Genomic DNA, 18322 nt, shown 5'->3' with positions numbered 1-18322 from the left:
AATCAAAAAATGGTGACAATCTTTTTTTACAATTTTTAAATTCAAGTCCCAGTAGACCTTGCTTTATCTGCCCTTGTTTCTCGTATAAACTCGGCCTCTGACAAGTCTAAAGGAATCGATTTTCTATCGAAAAAAACTCGGGAAAAATTCCAAATTTAACGTTAGTGATCAGAGAACCACCCTGAGTAGTTTCTAACGATGGAAGGTCCGACGTTTCCCGGACCCAGAGGCACACTTATCCAGCGGACCATGGACATTGCCGTCAGCCTGGCCGAACTGGAGGCCCGGACCGATGAGCTCTTGATTGATGCAGAGAAAGTGGACCAGGATTTGGCCAATTGTCGCAAGTTCCGGGAGGAGCAGCTGCTCAAGTACCTGGCGGAGACCAATAGCGACGAGGAGCAGATGCAGATGCTGCGGGAGAACATGGAACTCAAGGAGACTGCCGATGAGTTTTACACGGGAATGGCGCTGATCATGGAGAAGTACCGGGAGCACAGCGAGGGCGATATGTTCATCGATAGCTATCAGCTGAAGGAGCGCTACTTGGCCGGTTTGGCGGAGGTTGTGCGGGCGCAGGATGCCCGAATCGAGAATATGCTGGAGCTGATGAAGATCACCGCCGATCTGGAGGATCGCAGCAGTGACGAGAACCAGGAAATCATCCGTAAGCTGAGCGGGGAAAATGAGCAGATGCGCCGCCAGCTGCAGATTAGCAGCACCGATGAGGTTTTCCGCCAGGGTAACCTCGCCTCCAGCGAGAGTAGCACCCAGTTCGAGCCAAGTGATTCCATGGAGGCCAATAGCATCTGCAGCCTGGAGAGCTTCCTCTCCTGCCTCTCGCCGAGCTATATGGATGATGGGAACGAAGATGATGATGGCTCGTCATCTAGCTCATTGGTGAGCCAACTGGAGGTCATCCGCTTCATCGAGGAGGCTCTGGCCGAGAATCCCGAGAAACAGACGGAATAGAATGGAATATTCCCAAAAAATACCCACACTGAACTTAATTCCTCAAAACATTTTTAGACTGGCTGTTTGCCTGTTGATTTTATTGGACTTGAAGTTGGGCCCTCAACTTTGAAATCAATTATAGTTCGGGATGGACACTCGGGAATCTATAACGTATTGCCAACCCGAAATATAATTTTATTCGAGGCTACACACTATCTTTACACTTGCTTGCTGTCTGTAAACTGTTGCTGTTTTATAAACAACCTTTTTAAGCACCTTCATAAAAATCTATATACCATTTTACACGGATATTTATAGTGGTTTTAGTTTATACATGTTGGAATTACCTGCTCAATCTTTGCCATTATGATATCGATCTCGGAGCCTTGGTCCTGGTGGCTGATTGTCGGTGCCCAAGTGACGGTGGAGCTGCTGGCCGATGTAGGAATGGTGGCGGAGGACATGGCCCCGGAGGACATGCTGCCCATTCCGGAGCAGACCGAGCGGGACGCCTGTTTGGCCTTCAGCGCCGAGGTCAGTTCGATTTGCAACTCCTCGCAGCGCACATTTTCTAGCGCAACCTAGGTTTTAACGGATATGGATTAGAGGAATTTGGGGAATATATTTTTTTTTGGCTAACCTTCTTTTCCAGTTCCCGGGCTCTCGACTGCAGATTCTCCACCGCCTCGGCATCGGGACGTGCGCTTCCGCTTAGATTGCGTATTTGTGCCAGGGTTTCCTGTAGAAAACAATTCCAATTTTAAATATTTAATTTGTCATATATTGGGGAAAAAATTTATATAAAAAATTAAAAATCATTTGAGTAAATATCATTGATCTAAAATCGGTAGCTTTCAATTTAAAATAATATGAAATTAAATTTTTTTTAATTTTTGTTTAGTTTATTATTGATTCGGGGTATATCGATTTCATATGTTTGAAAATAAAAGATGCATCTTGTATCATGGAAAATCATGTTTAAAAAACAACAGCTACTTAAATTAATTTTTCTTCTTCGATTTTAGAGAGTTTTCAGAAAGTTTTAAAATAGAAAAATTAAAAAAAAAAATGTAAAAAATATGTTAGTACATTTTTTATATATTTTATATTATGAAAATCGATTCTGACTCTTTTCTTTACATGTATATCGTTGTAACAAAATTAAAACTTAGTTTTGCATATAATTTTTAAAATCATTGTTTTTAAGAGCAGATTAATATTTAATTGGAATGCCTCTATTAGTAAATTAAGCAGTGAGAATACTCAAATACTCCAAGAACGAAATCCAAAGTGATTCAAAAGCGTTTAAGGCCAAGCAAGGACACTCACCTGATGCGCCCGCTCGATCTCCGTGCGCCGCATCTCCGCGTCGCGCAGCTGCAGGCTGAGGGCGTCCAGCATTCCGTTGGGGGCGCTGCCAGCGGCCACGGCAGCGGCCGCCGACTGATGATGGTGCATCGACTCGTACGGCATGCTGTGGCTGCCCCTCGGACGACTGCAATGGATGGGTAGAAAACGATAATCGGACATCAGAATGGGGACAGTAAATCTGCCTGCAGCCAGAATGGTTGAACTGCCGCTGGGCCAAAACGACACTTGGCTCCTATAAATAGTTGCTGCTTTTATTATCCCTTTTCCTTGGCCAGCTTATTTATTCATGGGCCTTCTGCTGCTGCTAAGTGTGGAAATAGGTCAGCTGCCTTTTCTGACTTTTCTTCATGAGCAGCACGCACGTGTGATGTTGTAGTGTTGTAGAGATGTGTGTGGTATGTGGTAGGCGAACTTTGAACTTTGGGTTAATTGCCTGCCTGACCGTATTTATTGTCCACGCACAGGCCACAAAAAGCTGAGATTGCCTATCTCTTTTTCCAGCAGCTGTGCAATCTCTGGGCTTAAAATTTGGATTTATGCAATCGGTTTAATTTGTCAGCACATTAATTAAAATGCACTGTAATCTGAATCACTTTTCCCTTTGCTTCCACAGACCGTCTTTAACTGAGCGCAAAGAAAACATTACGCATACGCCACGAAAAGCATTCAAAGTCAGTTGCATTACTCATACGCCACCCTAGCCAGCTGAGACAATGGCTGGCGCCCGTTTGTCTAGACGGCGGCAAGACCAGAGATATAGTTGTAATCAGCATCGATTCACTAGGGGGAAAGATAAGTGGAATGGCCTTTCGAGCGAAAGCGCTTTTCCATAACTTGAAACCTTAAACCAATCATTAAATTCAGGATATACAAAATTGAAATCCATTTACCGGAGCTGCGCTGCATCGATAAATTGTTATTAATACATCAAAGCTCGCATTCGCATCCATCGGAAGCCAGTCGACCGCCCACTGCACCAACGAGGGAGCCCACCACCCACTCGATGGGTGTGTGTGGGCTGTCAATGCCACTGTTTATGTGGAAGAGTATACCGATACCGATGCACTGGCTGACATTTAAAAGCTATGACAGCGTTTATCCAGTGCCGATGATGATGATGATGGTGATGAGGATGCTGCTGCCATCGCTTTCGGCACTGGTGTTTGTTTTTGTGTTTGTGTGTTGGTGGAGCCCCGCCCTAGTGGGCGGTTGCATGACAGCATCTAGCCGGAGCCAAACGGAAGTCTTTGGCATTTGCAATACGCCCTTCCGGTCCCACGAGCTGCCCACCATTACTACTTTTTATGGCAACTTCTAAAGGCGGATGAGCACCTTGTTGCTGTGATAAAGGTGATACCTGCACTCCAGCCACAGGAAAAGTTGGTTTTATGGTCGAGCTATAAACCACTTAGGGTTTTAAAGGGATTTACCGGCTTAAGATGGCATAAAGTTAAGGTTCATTTAAAGAGAAACTAAGTTTAACAGAGCTAGGATAAATAAAGTTATTAATCTCCGATACATTAAAACTAAATTATTTAAAATCCGTACCACAACTTTTCCAATTTACCCCTAAACTTTTTAAACGGCTTAAAAGTCCAGCCTTCGAGGGGTTCAATTACGTATTCCTGGCGACCCGTAATAACTGTAATTATCTCATTAACTGACAATCATAGCGACTCGATGTCCTGCCATTTCACTTTGCACTCTAACTACACAACCCTACACTGCACACCATAAATATTAAGTACTTACTGACACAACTGCAGTGCAGCGCGACTTGAATGTGAATGTGAGAGGGAAATGGAAAATGCGAACTGGGAAAGGCGATGGAAAAAGCACAGCCACTAGTTGCTGTTATGCACAGTGTGTATGTGTGTGTGGGTTACAACTGCAACAAAAACAACAACAAGTAGAGGCACATTTGCCCTACTACTGTTACTGTTACTTTGCCGCTGTTAATGGTTCTACTCGAATTTTTGGGTGTGCGACAGAGATAGAGGAGTGTAACTGTGCGAGGAGGTCGCCTATATTAGTTGCGGGAGAAAATATCCCTTCAGAGAGAGAGAAGAGAGAGAGAGAGAAAGAGAGAGAGTTGGCGCATGGGCAAAGGACTTCAACTGCTAACAGCGCTGCTACGCCACTGTTAACTAACAGCCAGTGTGGCCATGTTTGCCGTGTGTGTGTGCGTGTGGGTGTGCTCGTGCGTGCGCTTGTGTGGGTGTGCATGTGGGCCGCAGGATTTTTTAATTATGATGAAGCGCATTGCAAGCATTTCGCAATTGAAGTAGATGTGGGCGAAAAGGCCTTTGTGGATGCGAGTTGTAAAAGTACACAGAAGGAAAAGCCATAAGTACACAAGAAAGATTTAAAGTTTTCGGGGTTTAAGTTGCTGCTTTAATGCCCCATAAATGGATAACAAAAGAAACTTCTTAGTATAAAAAAGGGCACAATAATCTTAATATGCTATAATATGTGGCCAAAAAGAATGCAGTAATAAATTTAATAACAAGTACATTAATAAATATTTATATGTAGTTATTCAAAATTTCTATGTTTATCCATTTTTTAAGTTCTTTGGTAATTTATTTAAATGATAATTTTTTTTATTTTTGAAAAATTTAAATGAACATTCTTTTTCTCCTGTGCACCAGTTAGAGCTCAGTTCTTTTCTTATATTTGGCGTGTCCTTTGTCCGGCAGTATCCTTAGATTACTATCCGGCCGCTGTCATTTCCTTGTTTGTCTTCAAACACAACATCATCCCAAGCCACTTGCGACTCCCCGCCCCTCGTCCCGCCCCTCGTCCCGCCCCTCGTCCTGCCCCTCGTCCTGCCTTAACCCTCTACTGCCCACCCATCGCTAGTGTCTGTCTGTGCCTGTCGGTGACTATTTTAAGCACCCCACCGTTTGCCGCACACTTTTGGGGGACTTGAGCAGTGCTTGGCACCATTTATCTCCAAACACGCACACAGCCATGGGTGCCTACGTCACAGGCGACTTGTTTGCCAGCCTCTCAAACACGGTACAAAATTAAAGTCACCATCAATTAATTATCTTCTGGTTAAAGGCCAACATGTGTGTAAATTTACGTTCATCAGTCATTTAATTGACATGCTTAAGTATTTATAATTTTCTTATGCAAAATATAAGTAGTAGAAAAAATTTAAATATAAACTAAAATGTATTTAAGTTTAAGCTGTTAAGTATTTACTTAAAGTGCCAAAAGGAAACCAAGCGATCTAGTTAGCAATTAAACATTTAAGTGCGTAATTTCAAGAGAAGATTTCAATGATGTCTGACGGCGCTGTGAGGAGGCTTGAAAATTTAATGAGTTCTTAAAGTGCAGATTAGCCCGAACCTCAGACTGCTCACCAGGGGCAGCCTCTCGGGAGACCTGATGTTGAGAACTGATGGAACTGGAACCCACCGAACCCACCGAACCACCCGAAACTGGGTTGCGGCCTGGCGTTGCTTTACACTCTATTAACCCACATTCTGGCCAAAGTCGTTGCGGCCATCGGAGTAAATTAAATGGAAAATTCCCATTCACTCGGAACTGAGCCACGTTATCTAACAGGGGGGTGGTAATGAAAAGGGGGGAGTCCACCACCACCTCAGTATCTTCATTTCCGCACAACGTTGCGTATGCGTAATTTCATGTACAAATGTCAGGCGACAAGTGAAATATGCAAAAGCTCGTAATTAAAACAATATTCAGCGACTTTTTGGTGGTCCTCAAAAAAACTTTCGTTGGCTGCAAAAGTGCCACAAACTAATTTAAAAAGTTTCTTGCGTTTTCTGGTTTTTGGCGGGGCCAACTTTGATTTACTCCCAAATGAAGTTGCCAGGAAACCAAGAAATAAAATGCAGAGAACAAAAGTTTCGACTGCAAAGGGCAATTTCCACCTTGTACGATTTGTTGACAGACAAGTTGGTGAGGAAAGGCAATTAATTAGCATCTTGCAGTGACACAAAAACTCAACGAAAATGGTAATATTTACTGCATAGATAGACTAAGTTTAAAGGCACCCTTGCCGCGATGTTCGATGCCTTAATGAGCTGTCGTTCAATTAATTGAATGCTCACACACTCGGGCCGAGCCAAGCACATAACAATTAAGTGCTTCTAATTGCGGCAATTACAGCCGAAGAAGCGAGGGGCCAACAGCCATTGCCAACAATTACGTGCATAAATAGTCGCACATGCCTTATGCATAGAGGACCGTCAAAGTTCTCGAGCCTATGACGAGTGGCGAGCTCTAAAAATAACACTGCGAACAGAAACTTTTTAAAGTCGAGCAATTACATTTAAGATGTTGGAAAAGTTCATTATCCTGCTGCTGGCATGACCTCAATCGCAGAGCCAAGGAAAAAAGCGGAACCAGAACACGAGCACAAAAACTATCTCGCCTATTTATAACAAGCTGCTCTCGCACACACAGTCGCTTGGAATACTATAGAAAAACCATAGCACACTTATGGGGGGGCTGAAGGGGGGTGAAGAGGAGGGCCTGAACCGGGAAATGGGAAGTGGAAAATGGTATGGTGGCCGGGGGATTGCCTGCGGAAATCTCATGGTCGCAGCTTGGCTGGCAGCCCAGCATATAAATTATTGAATGATTGCCATATGTCAAAATTGGCCAAACTCAACGATTAATCCTCGCCGAAAAAATCCAATAAAATTGTATTGTATTGGCTTTCTTTTTGGTGGAAAAAGTTATATAAATTTTACAACAATCACTCATACGACACGTGGTCACGTATAGTTATAAATGTACTTTAAAACTGTTGGGGATACAATAACTTTTGATTACGATAAGCTTAAAAGTAATTTTTTAAGTCCTATTGCACATAATGTTAGAAATCTATTTATCCCTTAGCTCATTAGTTACCGGCATATAAACACTGCAATATTTAATAATCATTAACCTTTAAAAAAAACCCATAGGTAATGAAAACATTTAGCTTAACATTAGCTCAGATAGGAAGAAGCAAAATAAGGTTTTTTATTATTTTTGTAACAACAACTATGTATAACTATTCGACTACAGTCTAAAGTCAAAGAACTATCGCCTTGCCAAAGAAAATAAAGTGGCTTAGTGCCAACACACTTGGTTTAACATTGACTTAGGTAATGTTCATTGTAAGACCATTTCTCTAAACTAATTACCATTTCCTTTTAGTAATTTTAGAGGTAATGATTCTAAAAGGGGGATTTCCGAATTCATTAAATAAAGCGATACAAAGGTGTTTTCTTTAATTATAATATGATTTTTAATTTTTTTTCTTTGGAAATGGAAAGTTTAAATTTTGGAACCAAGCGTTACTTGTTATTATAACTTTTTAAAAAATGGTTTTAGGCCCCCTAAATTTATATCGATCGGATGTGATTAAGTATCCGCACCGTGTTCCCGGTTTTCGACGCGTGACTTAAGATCATTGCAACTGAATAACCGAGTGACTGAGAACAGTGGGTCATAAATATAAATATAAACAAAATGTCAGTAGAGGAGTTCAAGCGAGAGTTTACGGGTATTAGAACTTGGAGCCGTAGAAACTAACGGTAACCGCTGTTAGATACCTTTGTGTAAGTACATACAAACACATGTATATATATACATGTATGTTTGTAATACGCACGCAGCAGCAAACAACTTTAACACTGTTGTTGCGCAGGCTGTGTGGCAAGTGTGAAAACCGCCCCCAGAGTGGAACCCCAAAAAGTGGGACTTTTCTTCTGCCACTGCCACTGCTACTGCTACTGCTTTCTCTTCCTCTTCTTCTGCTGCTGCTATTGCTGCTGGGAGCTTATGAATATGAAACGCTCGTACACACACACACACATGCTGCTCCTGCCGTTATGGCACTCGCAGTGGTATTGGTGCTGCTCCAGTTTCGCTGGCCATTTACATCTACTTTACTTACTTGCCTCTCGCTCTTTTTATATGCTTCCCTGCGAGTGTGTGTGTGTGTGCGTGTGTGCGCGCCGTTTTATGCTTAAATGCAATTGAATTCTCCGATTTTATTTATGCATTTTTCTATAATTTCGGTTTCATTCAGCCTTTCGCTTTGCCTCGGTATTAGAGTGATTACCCGCATTTGCATATTGTACATACATATATGCATCAGCATGTGGGTGGGTGGGCTGTCATGTGTAGGTGTGTTTGCGTGTGTGTGGGAGAGTGTAGTGTTTTACGTTGCTCTTTCTTTTTTTTTCCTTCATCGATATGCTTACACTTTTACTTTTCACTGGCCCACCATTTTCCCGGAATTATATATCTTTCACAGGGGCCTTTTCACTGCACTCGCGGCGAGTTTTTCCGCTTTTGGCGAGAAAATGAAAATGAAATTTTCACGCAGCAGCGGTTCTGTTGGGAAAACATTTGGTGTACAGCGAAATTTTTCGTGAGCTCGCTCGCTCGCATAACGGCTCTTTTTTTCAGCTTGCGCGAAAAAAAAGGAATTTGCCACACGATTTTTGCACTTTTTTCTTGGTTTCCCAAAATTTTGGATTTCGAAAGCACTGGTTTTGGATTTTCTTTTTTTTTTTGGGTAAACGGGTTAGGTTTTTTTTTCGTTTTCGTTTAAACGGGTTGCGAACCTTTTTTGCTGCTTGTGCTTCTGCTTCTTGCTCGCTGCTGCTGCTGCTTTTTCAGTTCGCCTCAGGTTTTCCTCTTCCACGTTTCCGCTGGGAAATTCACATAAATGCATAGAGTTTACACTAGGCTACGTAGGCTGTACATAATAACCGATTAAACGCGATCGGTTAGCTGCTACACTATATAGAAAAAACTCCGCCTAGTTGTCCACTTTCTGTGGGTAGCAGTTGGGTCTCAGTGCGAAAACCGAAAAGTGGGTCATCTCGGTCGCGCTGCTGGTTTGTACTCTGATTTCTACCCAACTGCCAGCTCGGTGCTCAGTGTGCCAGAGCAGAGTGGCCCAGAGAACCCAGAGCCCAGTGCCCAATACCCAGTACCCAGTACTCGGTAGTATCCAGTGTGCGGGGAATCGATTTTTCTGCGAAATGACACTGAAAAACGGGTAATTTTCTCCCGCTCTCTCTGGCTCCTTTGGGGTTGCAAGTGGGAGAGTTCCTGCTCTGGGTCTGTTAGCTAGGGGTTTACTATTACTTCACGCTGTTAGCCATTAACAGGGGCATTCTCTGTTAACCCCATGTGCGCCGAAATCTGGGACTTTGATTTAATCTAAGAAATCTCAGGGGATTTAATATAATAGAACAAATTAACATCAATAATTAAGATCAGAATTTTTAATTTAAATAACATTATGATAAAATATTGTACACCGAATTCTCAGAGGACTTGAAAGATTACAACAATATAATATTAATAATTAAAATCAGAAATTTTAATTTTATTAATATTATGATAATATGTTGTACTTAACCCAACTACACTTTTATAAGATATTTAAGATATTAATTAGTACCAATATAAAACACCGTTTTCAGTTTGGAATATAAATACATTTATTTGTCGTTTTTGTTTTCGCTATGTCTACATTATGAGTTTGTTGCCGTTTTTTTGTTTAGTGTTCTTCGTTTTTCATATAACATTTTTTAATTAAAATAATTTCTTTCTCCTTTCCTGTTGATAGTGCTGTCGGCTACTAATGTCTTTCGCTTCCGCATTCCTCAAATCGAACATATCATTAAGTAAATGATTATTATGTATAGTGTTTAAATTTCAAACTCTAACAATTAAAAACAGTTAAAAATTTAAGTGTCTTCCGTTTTCGTTTTTGTTTTTTTTTTTTGTTTTTATTCTCCCCGTAGTACATACATTTCCTGTTTCTCGTTTTTTCACTAATTTTAAATTTATTCGTAGGCGCTTTCTCCTAAACAAAAACAAACTAGCCGATGGTGTTGTTAACAGAAAAAGAATGAATTATTTACAATAAATTGTAAACGAAAATAACTCTCGCACACATCGCGTCGATAAATAGTTGCTCACTAGTTAATTACATTGCTTAGGCTTCGCTGAATTTAGTGTCCGATTATTTGTAATACATATTTACGATGTAAATTAGGCCTATTTATTTAGTTACAACAGATTTTCATTTTCTTTTTCATTTACGTTCAAACATTTAACTTGGACTTTATCGGGCAATTGGGTATTCAGTATTTAAGTGTGTGTGCTCTCTTGAGTTTATTTGATTTGTGGGTGGTTAAATGGTTATTTAAACATAAAATTAAAATGCCACTAAAATTTGCCATAATTAAAAGATTTAATTCACTACTCGCATTTACTTTTAACTGTCAGCATTATTTGATTCGTTTGCCGTATTAGAAAAAGTGCACTTATGAATACTGCATTCGGTCTGAAAGTAGACAAAATAGAAGAGAAATTGGTTAGTCATAGCGAAAAGGTCAAAGATAATCGCCCGATCAAAGCAATTTGACTGCTATTTACAATTTAAAATAGGCGGCTCTGACGCTAAACCCCCCGCTTGCCAGAGAATCTCCGCCGTAAAATGATAAACCAAACAATGACCGGAATGCCAGTGGCATGACATCATCCCAAACGGTTGGCCCGAAACGATAAGAAACCAGATATGAGCCGATTAAAGAAACCGGCTATCTTGGCGTATCGCGGCGTATCGTGTGATAACATCCCATGTAAATAGTAAATAGTAAGCAAGTGGGCGACACTTACTGTCCTTCTTTGAAGTACTCCTTCAGCGTTGTGCTGAACTTCTTGGAATATTTGACAAACTCCTTCTTCCGCTGCTCCACAGCCTGCTTGCCCGTAACGCCCGGTATGAAGGAGCCAATCTCGTTGACCACATCGAGCAGTTTCTTTATGGCGCTGGCGATTTCCCTGGGGAAATGTAAGAGAATATGTTAGAAAGGTGATACATTGGTAGTCAAGGATAGTTATAGGGATGCTGCTTCCTTTCTCGGAGTTATAAATATAATAAAACTTGGAGTTTTTGGGACTATTTCTTTGGTATATTGAATTGTTGCTCACTTGATGGTCTCCAGGAAGGTCTTCCTGTCGTTTATCTCGTCGGGTATGCGGCTGAGGATCACCTTGAGGGCCACGGACTTGCGGTTGAGCTCCTGGAACGGCTCCTCCGTGCGCGTCAAGCGGTATTCATTGACTGGGAATAAAAGGTTACTTAGTTAACTGAGAACTAGAGCTGCTGGCGTGGCTACTTACGGTCCGCTTCCGTGATGTTGCCCTGCAATCGGAGCACGGCCTCGTTTAGGTTCACGTTCAGATCGGCCCGCCGCACAATCGTGGCGACGAGGTCATAGCAGAAGCCCGGATTATTCTGCTCCGACTTGAGGATGGCGGAGCGCAGAGATTGGGCAGCGCCAACGTCGCGTCGCTCGAGCTAAAAAGACGGAAGTTGGGCAATTGAAACCCAGGGGTTTACGCAACACAATTGAATCTGGCGGGGCTGAATAGCGCACCTGGGCCATGGTTTCACTTACCTGGGAGAAAATGGGCCGCAGTATGACGGGCAGAACGAGAGACGTGGTTGGCTCGCCCATTGTCATTTCTAGGTAACTCCAAGTGCGCTTGGTCTTGCTCTGCTGCTGCTGCCTTTGCCTATGGGTCCTGGCGCATGCTGCACGATCTTAGTTTCCAATCCTCGGGCTTGCGTTGTGCGTTGCCTTTCGTGCACGACCCTCGCAAATCAAATTAAAAAATTAACAAAAATTGTTCACAACAAAATGAGCACAGCGCAGTGTTGTTTTCGTGCTGTCGAATTGCTCAACACTGGTGGAAAGACCAGTGTTGCACGGCGTCTGCGGGTTCAATAATTATTTAATTTTTACCAGTAATTAAAAAAGATAAAAATGTTACTTAAATTTTTAAAGAAATAAATTATTTACTCTTAGGAATTTAATTATAATTATTACCATTAACATAACTATCATCGATAGGCCTATCTATCGACCAGCCGTGAACAGCTGATTGTTATCGGTCTGCACGCACCTCTAGCAGATTTCCACTTGAAATTGTTTATTTTTTTGTTTACCCCGCTTTTCATCAGTGACTAGCGAAATGGCCAGCCACGACATCAAACTGGAGGTCTGCGTGGACTCCATACGATCTGCCTTTGCCGCCGAAGAGGGCGGAGCTTCGCGGATTGAGCTGTGCTCGGCGCTGGGCGAAGGCGGCCTGACGCCCAGTGTGGGCACCCTGAAAACCCTGAAGGAAACCCTCACGCTGCCCATTTACTGCATGCTGAGGCCCCGGCGGGGCACCGACTTCGTCTACAGCGACGAGGAGATGTGCGCCGTGCTCACGGACATGGATTTGCTGCGCGAGAACGGCGCCGATGGCTTTGTCTTTGGATCCCTGAATCCCGATCGCAGCATCAACGTGGATCAGTGCCGGCATGTGATGCTCTCGTCGGGCGGCCTCCCGGTGACCTTTCACCGCGCCTTCGACCTCACCGACCAGAAGCGCATGGACGAGAATGTCCAGCTGCTCAGGGAGCTGGGCTTCAAGCGGCTGCTGAGCAGTGGCTTCCGTCCCTCGGCCGCCGATGGAGTGGATTGCCTGGCGCAGCTGATAGCCAAGCACCACAGGGACTTTATTGTGATGCCCGGCGCCGGAATCAAGGTGTCCAATCTGGAGGAGATCCTCACTGTCAGCCGCTGCCTGGAGTTCCACGCCTCCGCCCAGGACACCGCCGGCGAGGACTATGTGGCGCCCACCACCACGCGCATGGAGTGCGACGTGACCATGGGCAAACAAGACGTGGATCCGTATTTCGGCACGAATGCCAATGTGGTGCGCAAGATGGTCACCATTGCAAATGCCATGAGTTGCCGCTGAAGTTCATAGGATTCCTAGTTCCTAACCTAATCCTAAGTCCTAGTTTTATTCCTCGACTGTCTGCGGACTCCACTTTTTCCTATATTTCATTTGTAGATAGCTATTGTTACTACTTAAGTAGTCTTATCCCTAAAATTCTAAATCTTAAAAATAATCAAAAAAAAGCATGATTGTGGAAACTATAGATAGTCCCTCTGCCTTAAGGCTTCATTACTTTAATCACCACTTGGACAATGTGGAAAATATATTGCGCAGAATAGAAGCCTACGGTGTTGAGCTAAATAACCATATTTGTGGCACCAAGAAGCTGGTGGCCACCAATCAAAATTTAATTGATCGACTGCAGGAAAATGAGCAGAATATGAAGTTTCTACTAGAGGATAAGCAAGGGTAAAGCTCTCTAAAAAGATTCTTATCATATATTCAAGCTATTCCCTTAAAAGGCAAAAACTCCAATCGACTAAAAAGAGATGCCATCTTCGTAGGACCTGCAAGGTGACCAACATTCGGGAGATATGTTGGACGCAATGCAGGTCCTTCAAGACTCAGAAAGAAGAAAAACGGCAGGACTGGGTGGAAATACACAAGGAGTCCCATGCCTTGCTAAACTCTCTTAAGAACAATTTGGATCGGCAGAAAGGTGGTCAGGATGTTATCCCATTTCCAGATCAAAACCAAGAAATCATTTTTAAAGGTATGTGCTAAGAGCATTGTAATAGATCTCTACTTCAAAATCAAAGTATCTTTAAAGTAAAATGCATTGAGGATCTGGTCAAAAAGCTGGACTTTGAAACAGCCAGGATTGCAGATGTGAAAACCGCTTGTAGACGAGTGCTAAGTGCAATGTTAGAGCGCCAAAAGACCTTTTGCGAGCATAAAGTTGTTAGTTCCAATCTTACTCCTATCTGCGAGAATCCCTATATAACTCTCTGTGAATAAAAAAATTTGAATAATAAAAAAAATAACCAAAAAACGTTGTACATTTTTAAAAATAGAATTTTTAAATCTTAAGACTAAAATTGAGAATTATTTGTAAAGGTCGAAACCTTTTGAGAAAGGGCATAGCAGACTTACCTAGGGAAAACGGCCCCCAGCGATTTTTAAAAATTTTGAATCAGCGATGGTAGATAACTAGAAAGAGAATATGGAAACCTATTTTCAAAGCTATTGGACATTTGGCTGAGGAGTAATCGTCTGCAATCCAAAAATGTATTTAAGCTTATATCTGACCATGAAAAGACAGCTATTTCTGCTTTTGAATTATGCAAATCGTGCTTTCTGCTCGAAAGATAAAATTGATTTCGTGTTTTCTTTCTAACGCCAAAATACGGCAAAAGAGTGAGGATAGTGCCAAAATAGGTGTGAGAATAAATATTGGAAGCAATGTGCTTTGCAATCAAGTTGGTACTGTGCACTTCAAAAACTTAAAAAAAAAAACTGGGGTGGCCGGGTTGTAGAAAACGTCCCACAAAACTACTTGAAATCTAGTTTTTACTTTCTTTGACACTGTTGCACCACCTATAAAATTATGATTTTTTTTTATTAATTCAATGGTTAAAAGACACAGAAGCTGTAAAAAATTGGTGAGGTTGCCAAAACTTGAAAGTGCACTCAAAATAAAATTAACCCTAAAGTCAAGGAAATCGCCCTACTTTTGTCTTCAAGACAAGCTCGCCCTAAATTTTAGGGTCACATTTTTCTATATTTTTGATTTTTTTTGACGTCATATTTCTAAATTTTAGGGTAATTTTACTAAATTTAAGGGCAAAAATTTCTAAAAATTAGGAAATTTTCCTAAAAAATAGAAATTAAAAACAAAACAAAAAACATGTTCAATCATGATTTTTTTTTGTATATACGTTTATATTATGTACTCCTCCCTATATACATATGCAGGCGTTGTGTGTCATGTATATTGTAAATGTTTAAGGTTATGTATTTATTATTATGTATTTGCGCTTGGATTTCTTATCTAACCAAAGCCAAATATGGTTGTAAATGTAGACTACGGGACTGCGGAAGATTGGGAATGTAGAAATTATGATTAGTTAATATTTTATATTCATGAAAAAAACTTACAATTTTTACTTGTCCGTCGTGAGAATCGAACCCGTGTAGCATGTAACGTACAGAGGGAGATCCCAGAAAACTTAATATTTTCCAAAAGGAAGAGCAGATGACAATTCGTATATCGTGCGGACCACGTGATGGTTCCGGCTAGTCGTCGAGTCCGTTGATATACAGCCCATTATCTCCACAAAAGAAATCACATAAATATATTATCATTAAATCGATCACGTGCAAGAATAAGTCGACGGTAACGCAATTCGGACTGACGAATATTTTGGGAGATTTGCTTAGAATTGAAGTTAGGAAATGAAAATGGTTACAAAGGAAAAAATAAAAATCTCAAGAATGTGGCAAGATGTTGTTGCAACCACAAGTGCCCACCCTTCCATGATCACACCGTCCCATAGCTAGGGTGTGATCCCTAAATGAGGGTATTAACCCTCTATGGTACCCCCACATCTCCTGTTATCGGCATGTCCCCTTTAGCTAATTGGCGGTCTACTCAAAATTCATTATAAAATTCATTTATTAACATAGAATATTTAAATGTACTGCTGACATAATTCTACAGGGCGTATTCCCACCCACAATCGCTATTTTACGCAAGGAATTAACAGAATATAAATTTATAGATATAGAAATATAATAGTTATCTAAAATATAATAATATAATCATAATGGCAATATAGTATTTAAACAGTAACAAAATAAAGGGGCAAAAATAAATTTAAGATATGTAATTAAAAAGGAAGGAAATTAACCCGTGTGTATGAGAAAAGTAAATACAACCAGTGGTCAGGGTTGTGGAACCTAAGTGGATTCCATTGACTTTACATTTGGCAATGCTTAAGCGGCGAATTCGCGAAACTTGCGGCGAATTCGTATTACGGCACAAATCATTCTGGTTTATTTCTATAATTCTTACTTCATTCTTTTCTGTGCGGTTCTTTTCTTTCAAATTCTACTTCATTCACTTCATGTTTTCTTTTCTATTTTAATTTTCGTTCATTTCAATTTCGTTTTAAGTTTTCATTATTTTAATTCAATTTTGACCTTTCGGCTTTTGTTATTTGGTCGGAAATTCTGGTCGGGGATTTTCTTTATGCAATTTATAAAAATATATAAAATAAGTAGGGTGACTCACTCATTGAACATCCGGCGAGGAAAGCGCTTTCTTCGTAGAACGTTGTCACTGAAATTCGCTGAAATGTTAATAATACATATGTTTCACCGCACGACACAAGAACCTCGCCAAATTGATCTTCTTTTCTTTCTTAAACATGACTCAAGCTATAACTTTACTTGATTGGTTTCATTTTCTTTTACCAAATAGTAATTTACGTTTATATTAGAATTTTCTTCACTGATTTTCTGGCGTTGCTATACCGCTCGCATACACACTCACAAATGGGCTTTTATTTCTTTATATTTGCGTGTGCGCATTTTAAGGAAGTAAATTTAAGTATTAAGAAAAAATATAATTTAACTATAAAATTTAGAAAAAAAAAGAACTTGAAATAATCATAAGGGGAAAGAGTACAGTGGCGTACTTTTAGAATAATACCATTTAAAGGTAAAATTACATAGAAAACCAGCAACCGGAGATGCTCATACGAGAGGCCACTGTACTTTAACGTAGGTCAGTTACAAAGCGATTACATAATTGCAGCGTGGTCTTGCAGGTTACATGTGTGTGTGCGTGACTTTTTCTTTTGGGTGGTTCTTATTCAGGCAATTATTAGATTTTCACACTCAAAAAAAACGTAGATTCTGCCGAACTTTTCGTACGACGATGAGCAGTATTTCCCGGGCGGTTTTCCGCCGTTTTCCGACTTTCCGCGGCCTCGGCGCCGAGCAGCGTCGGAGCTGCGACCGTTGCGTTTGCGCTGGTAATAAAAACTGAAGCCCCTCTCCTCTCTGGCCGCTGCTTGGGCCGATCTCTTTCGGGAAAGCTGAGCTTTGCCTGGAACGTCTGGAGATCGGAGCGTATTGATGGAAAAACCAATGGCTGGGAGAATAAAGGTGTGCTTTTGCACCTGGGTACCTAAATAAAATTGACTAAGGTCAGCATTGCCTAATTTTGGGGACGACAGCCGATTTATTTTCTTACCCAATATGGTATAACCCACGATTATTAATAACTTTTCTAATCTTTGACTGGCTGGCACTTTGAATTAACTTTTTGACTTTGCTCGAGATATGCACGTCTGCCTTGGCTGGCGTTAGAATTAGAAAAGACCGATACTCGCGTGTCAGAACCTCATGTAACCAAAATTTCCCCAAATTTCGAAAAAGATCGCCATTTTTGTCTGCCAACCCACGGTACTCTCATGTAATTTTGATTCCAGAATTTCTCTTGAGTGCAACCTTTTTGAGCTGAGCTTGGCAGCGATTCATTCTCTTTGGTAACCCAAGTGGGACAAAAAAAAATTAAAGTCTGCTTCTAGGCTTATTTATTTTGGTGGACAAAAGAGCGACAAGGTACATTACAAATCCCCCCCACCAAAATCACACTTTGGGGAACAACAAAGTGTGATACTAGCTTGGAGCGATTGTAAGCTTGATTATTTATTGTTTAATATCTTTTGCATGAAACTTTCCAACCAGTTTGCCCTGTAAATCTTCCAATTCATAATACGCCTGACCTAGTTTTCTCCTCACTCGCGCTTTAACAAATATTGGGGCAAGCTTTGCGTTAAATCCTTTTACAAAACAACTCTGTTGGAAGTTCCTACGAAAAACCTCCTGACCAGGCCTAAATGATACTATTCTGCTTCGTAAATTGTAGGTCCTCTCATTGCGATCATGTTGTTTACGCATTCCATCGGTGGCGGCTTTTCTGAGGATTTCAAACGAATCTTCTTTTGAGAATTGTATGTCTCGGTCTTCTAGCAGCTCCAATCCTTTTAGTAATGGGTATGTCTCTCCGCTGGTGATCATTTGCTGTCCAAAAGCTAATCGATAAGGGCTAGATTTTACGGCACTATGTGTGGACGATCGCAACGCACAAGCAATGCTGCTAAGTTGGACGTCCCAATTGGATTGATCGGGGTGTATATAAGCCTTTATGGCGGCCAGAATGGACCTATTTACTCTTTCGGAAGCATTTGCT

At 41.2% G+C, this 18322-nt stretch overlaps 5 protein-coding genes across 16 annotated transcripts in view; 3 read left to right on the top strand and 2 right to left on the bottom strand.

Annotated features, from left to right (window-relative positions):
* Rbp (RIM-binding protein) overlaps positions 1 to 9267 on the bottom strand; it is a 33738-nt gene extending 24471 nt beyond the window's left edge. For 10 of the 11 annotated variants that reach the window (XM_017153603.3, XM_070216133.1, XM_070216135.1 and 7 more), the window contains exons 1-4: positions 8925 to 9267; positions 2284 to 2449; positions 1595 to 1693; positions 1302 to 1535 (exon numbers count right to left, since the gene is read on the bottom strand). In XM_017153603.3, coding sequence (XP_017009092.2) covers positions 1302 to 1535; positions 1595 to 1693; positions 2284 to 2449; positions 8925 to 9034 — 609 coding nt within the window. In that variant the 5' untranslated portion in view covers positions 9035 to 9267. Of the gene's footprint in view, positions 1 to 1301; positions 1536 to 1594; positions 1694 to 2283; positions 2450 to 8248 lie in introns of all 11 variants that reach the window. The other variant, XM_017153610.3, reaches the window with a different exon arrangement.
* On the top strand, positions 83 to 1265 carry h-cup (heineken-cup). The gene has a single exon (XM_017153618.3). The coding sequence runs from the start codon at positions 199 to 201 to the stop codon at positions 970 to 972; it is 774 nt and encodes a 257-aa protein (XP_017009107.2). The 5' UTR covers positions 83 to 198; the 3' UTR covers positions 973 to 1265.
* A 520-nt stretch (positions 9268 to 9787) lies between the features above and the next one.
* Ccm3 (programmed cell death protein 10 Ccm3) lies at positions 9788 to 12075 on the bottom strand. Its single transcript, XM_017153884.3, has 5 exons — positions 11784 to 12075; positions 11506 to 11683; positions 11314 to 11446; positions 10999 to 11163; positions 9788 to 10663 (listed from the first exon to the last, which is right to left on the bottom strand). The coding sequence occupies exons 1-5, from the start codon at positions 11847 to 11849 to the stop codon at positions 10579 to 10581; spliced, it is 627 nt and encodes a 208-aa protein (XP_017009373.1). The 5' UTR covers positions 11850 to 12075; the 3' UTR covers positions 9788 to 10578.
* Positions 12076 to 12246: 171 nt separating this feature from the next.
* Positions 12247 to 13324, top strand: LOC108065515 (copper homeostasis protein cutC homolog). Its single transcript, XM_044395641.2, has one exon. It carries the CDS (start codon positions 12361 to 12363, stop codon positions 13138 to 13140), a length of 780 nt encoding a protein of 259 aa, XP_044251576.1. The 5' UTR covers positions 12247 to 12360; the 3' UTR covers positions 13141 to 13324.
* On the top strand, positions 13160 to 14101 carry LOC138913554 (uncharacterized). Of its 2 annotated transcripts, none has more exons than XM_070217528.1 (3): positions 13160 to 13530; positions 13584 to 13834; positions 13892 to 14101. In XM_070217528.1, exons 1-3 carry the CDS (start codon positions 13307 to 13309, stop codon positions 14077 to 14079), a joined length of 663 nt encoding a protein of 220 aa, XP_070073629.1. In that variant the 5' UTR covers positions 13160 to 13306; the 3' UTR covers positions 14080 to 14101. The 2 variants fall into 2 exon arrangements, with proteins under 2 accessions (XP_070073629.1, XP_070073630.1); XM_070217529.1 differs by having other exon boundaries at positions 13881 to 14090.
* Positions 14102 to 18322: the final 4221 nt, after the last annotated feature.

Source organism: Drosophila takahashii, chromosome 3R, assembly GCF_030179915.1.
Source record: "Drosophila takahashii strain IR98-3 E-12201 chromosome 3R, DtakHiC1v2, whole genome shotgun sequence".
Lineage (NCBI taxonomy): Eukaryota > Metazoa > Arthropoda > Insecta > Diptera > Drosophilidae > Drosophila > Drosophila takahashii.
The sequence above is the reverse complement of the archived record's forward strand: the minus strand, read 5'-3'. Positions and strand labels throughout refer to the sequence as shown.

Bases quoted from the DNA above. Each gene is read 5' to 3' on its own strand.
- h-cup (XM_017153618.3), top strand. From the start codon at position 199: ATGGAAGGTCCGACGTTTCCCGGACCCAGAGGCACACTTATCCAGCGG.
- Ccm3 (XM_017153884.3), bottom strand. From the start codon at position 11,849: ATGACAATGGGCGAGCCAACCACGTCTCTCGTTCTGCCCGTCATACTG. The intron at 11,684-11,783 runs GTAAGTGAAACC...CCGTCTTTTTAG, and splicing joins TGCGGCCCATTTTCTCCCAG to CTCGAGCGACGCGACGTTGG. The intron at 11,447-11,505 runs GTAAGTAGCCAC...TTTTATTCCCAG, and splicing joins CAACATCACGGAAGCGGACC to TCAATGAATACCGCTTGACG.
- LOC108065515 (XM_044395641.2), top strand. From the start codon at position 12,361: ATGGCCAGCCACGACATCAAACTGGAGGTCTGCGTGGACTCCATACGA.
- LOC138913554 (XM_070217528.1), top strand. From the start codon at position 13,307: ATGATTGTGGAAACTATAGATAGTCCCTCTGCCTTAAGGCTTCATTAC. The intron at 13,531-13,583 runs GTAAAGCTCTCT...TTCCCTTAAAAG, and splicing joins CTACTAGAGGATAAGCAAGG to GCAAAAACTCCAATCGACTA. The intron at 13,835-13,891 runs GTATGTGCTAAG...GTATCTTTAAAG, and splicing joins CCAAGAAATCATTTTTAAAG to TAAAATGCATTGAGGATCTG.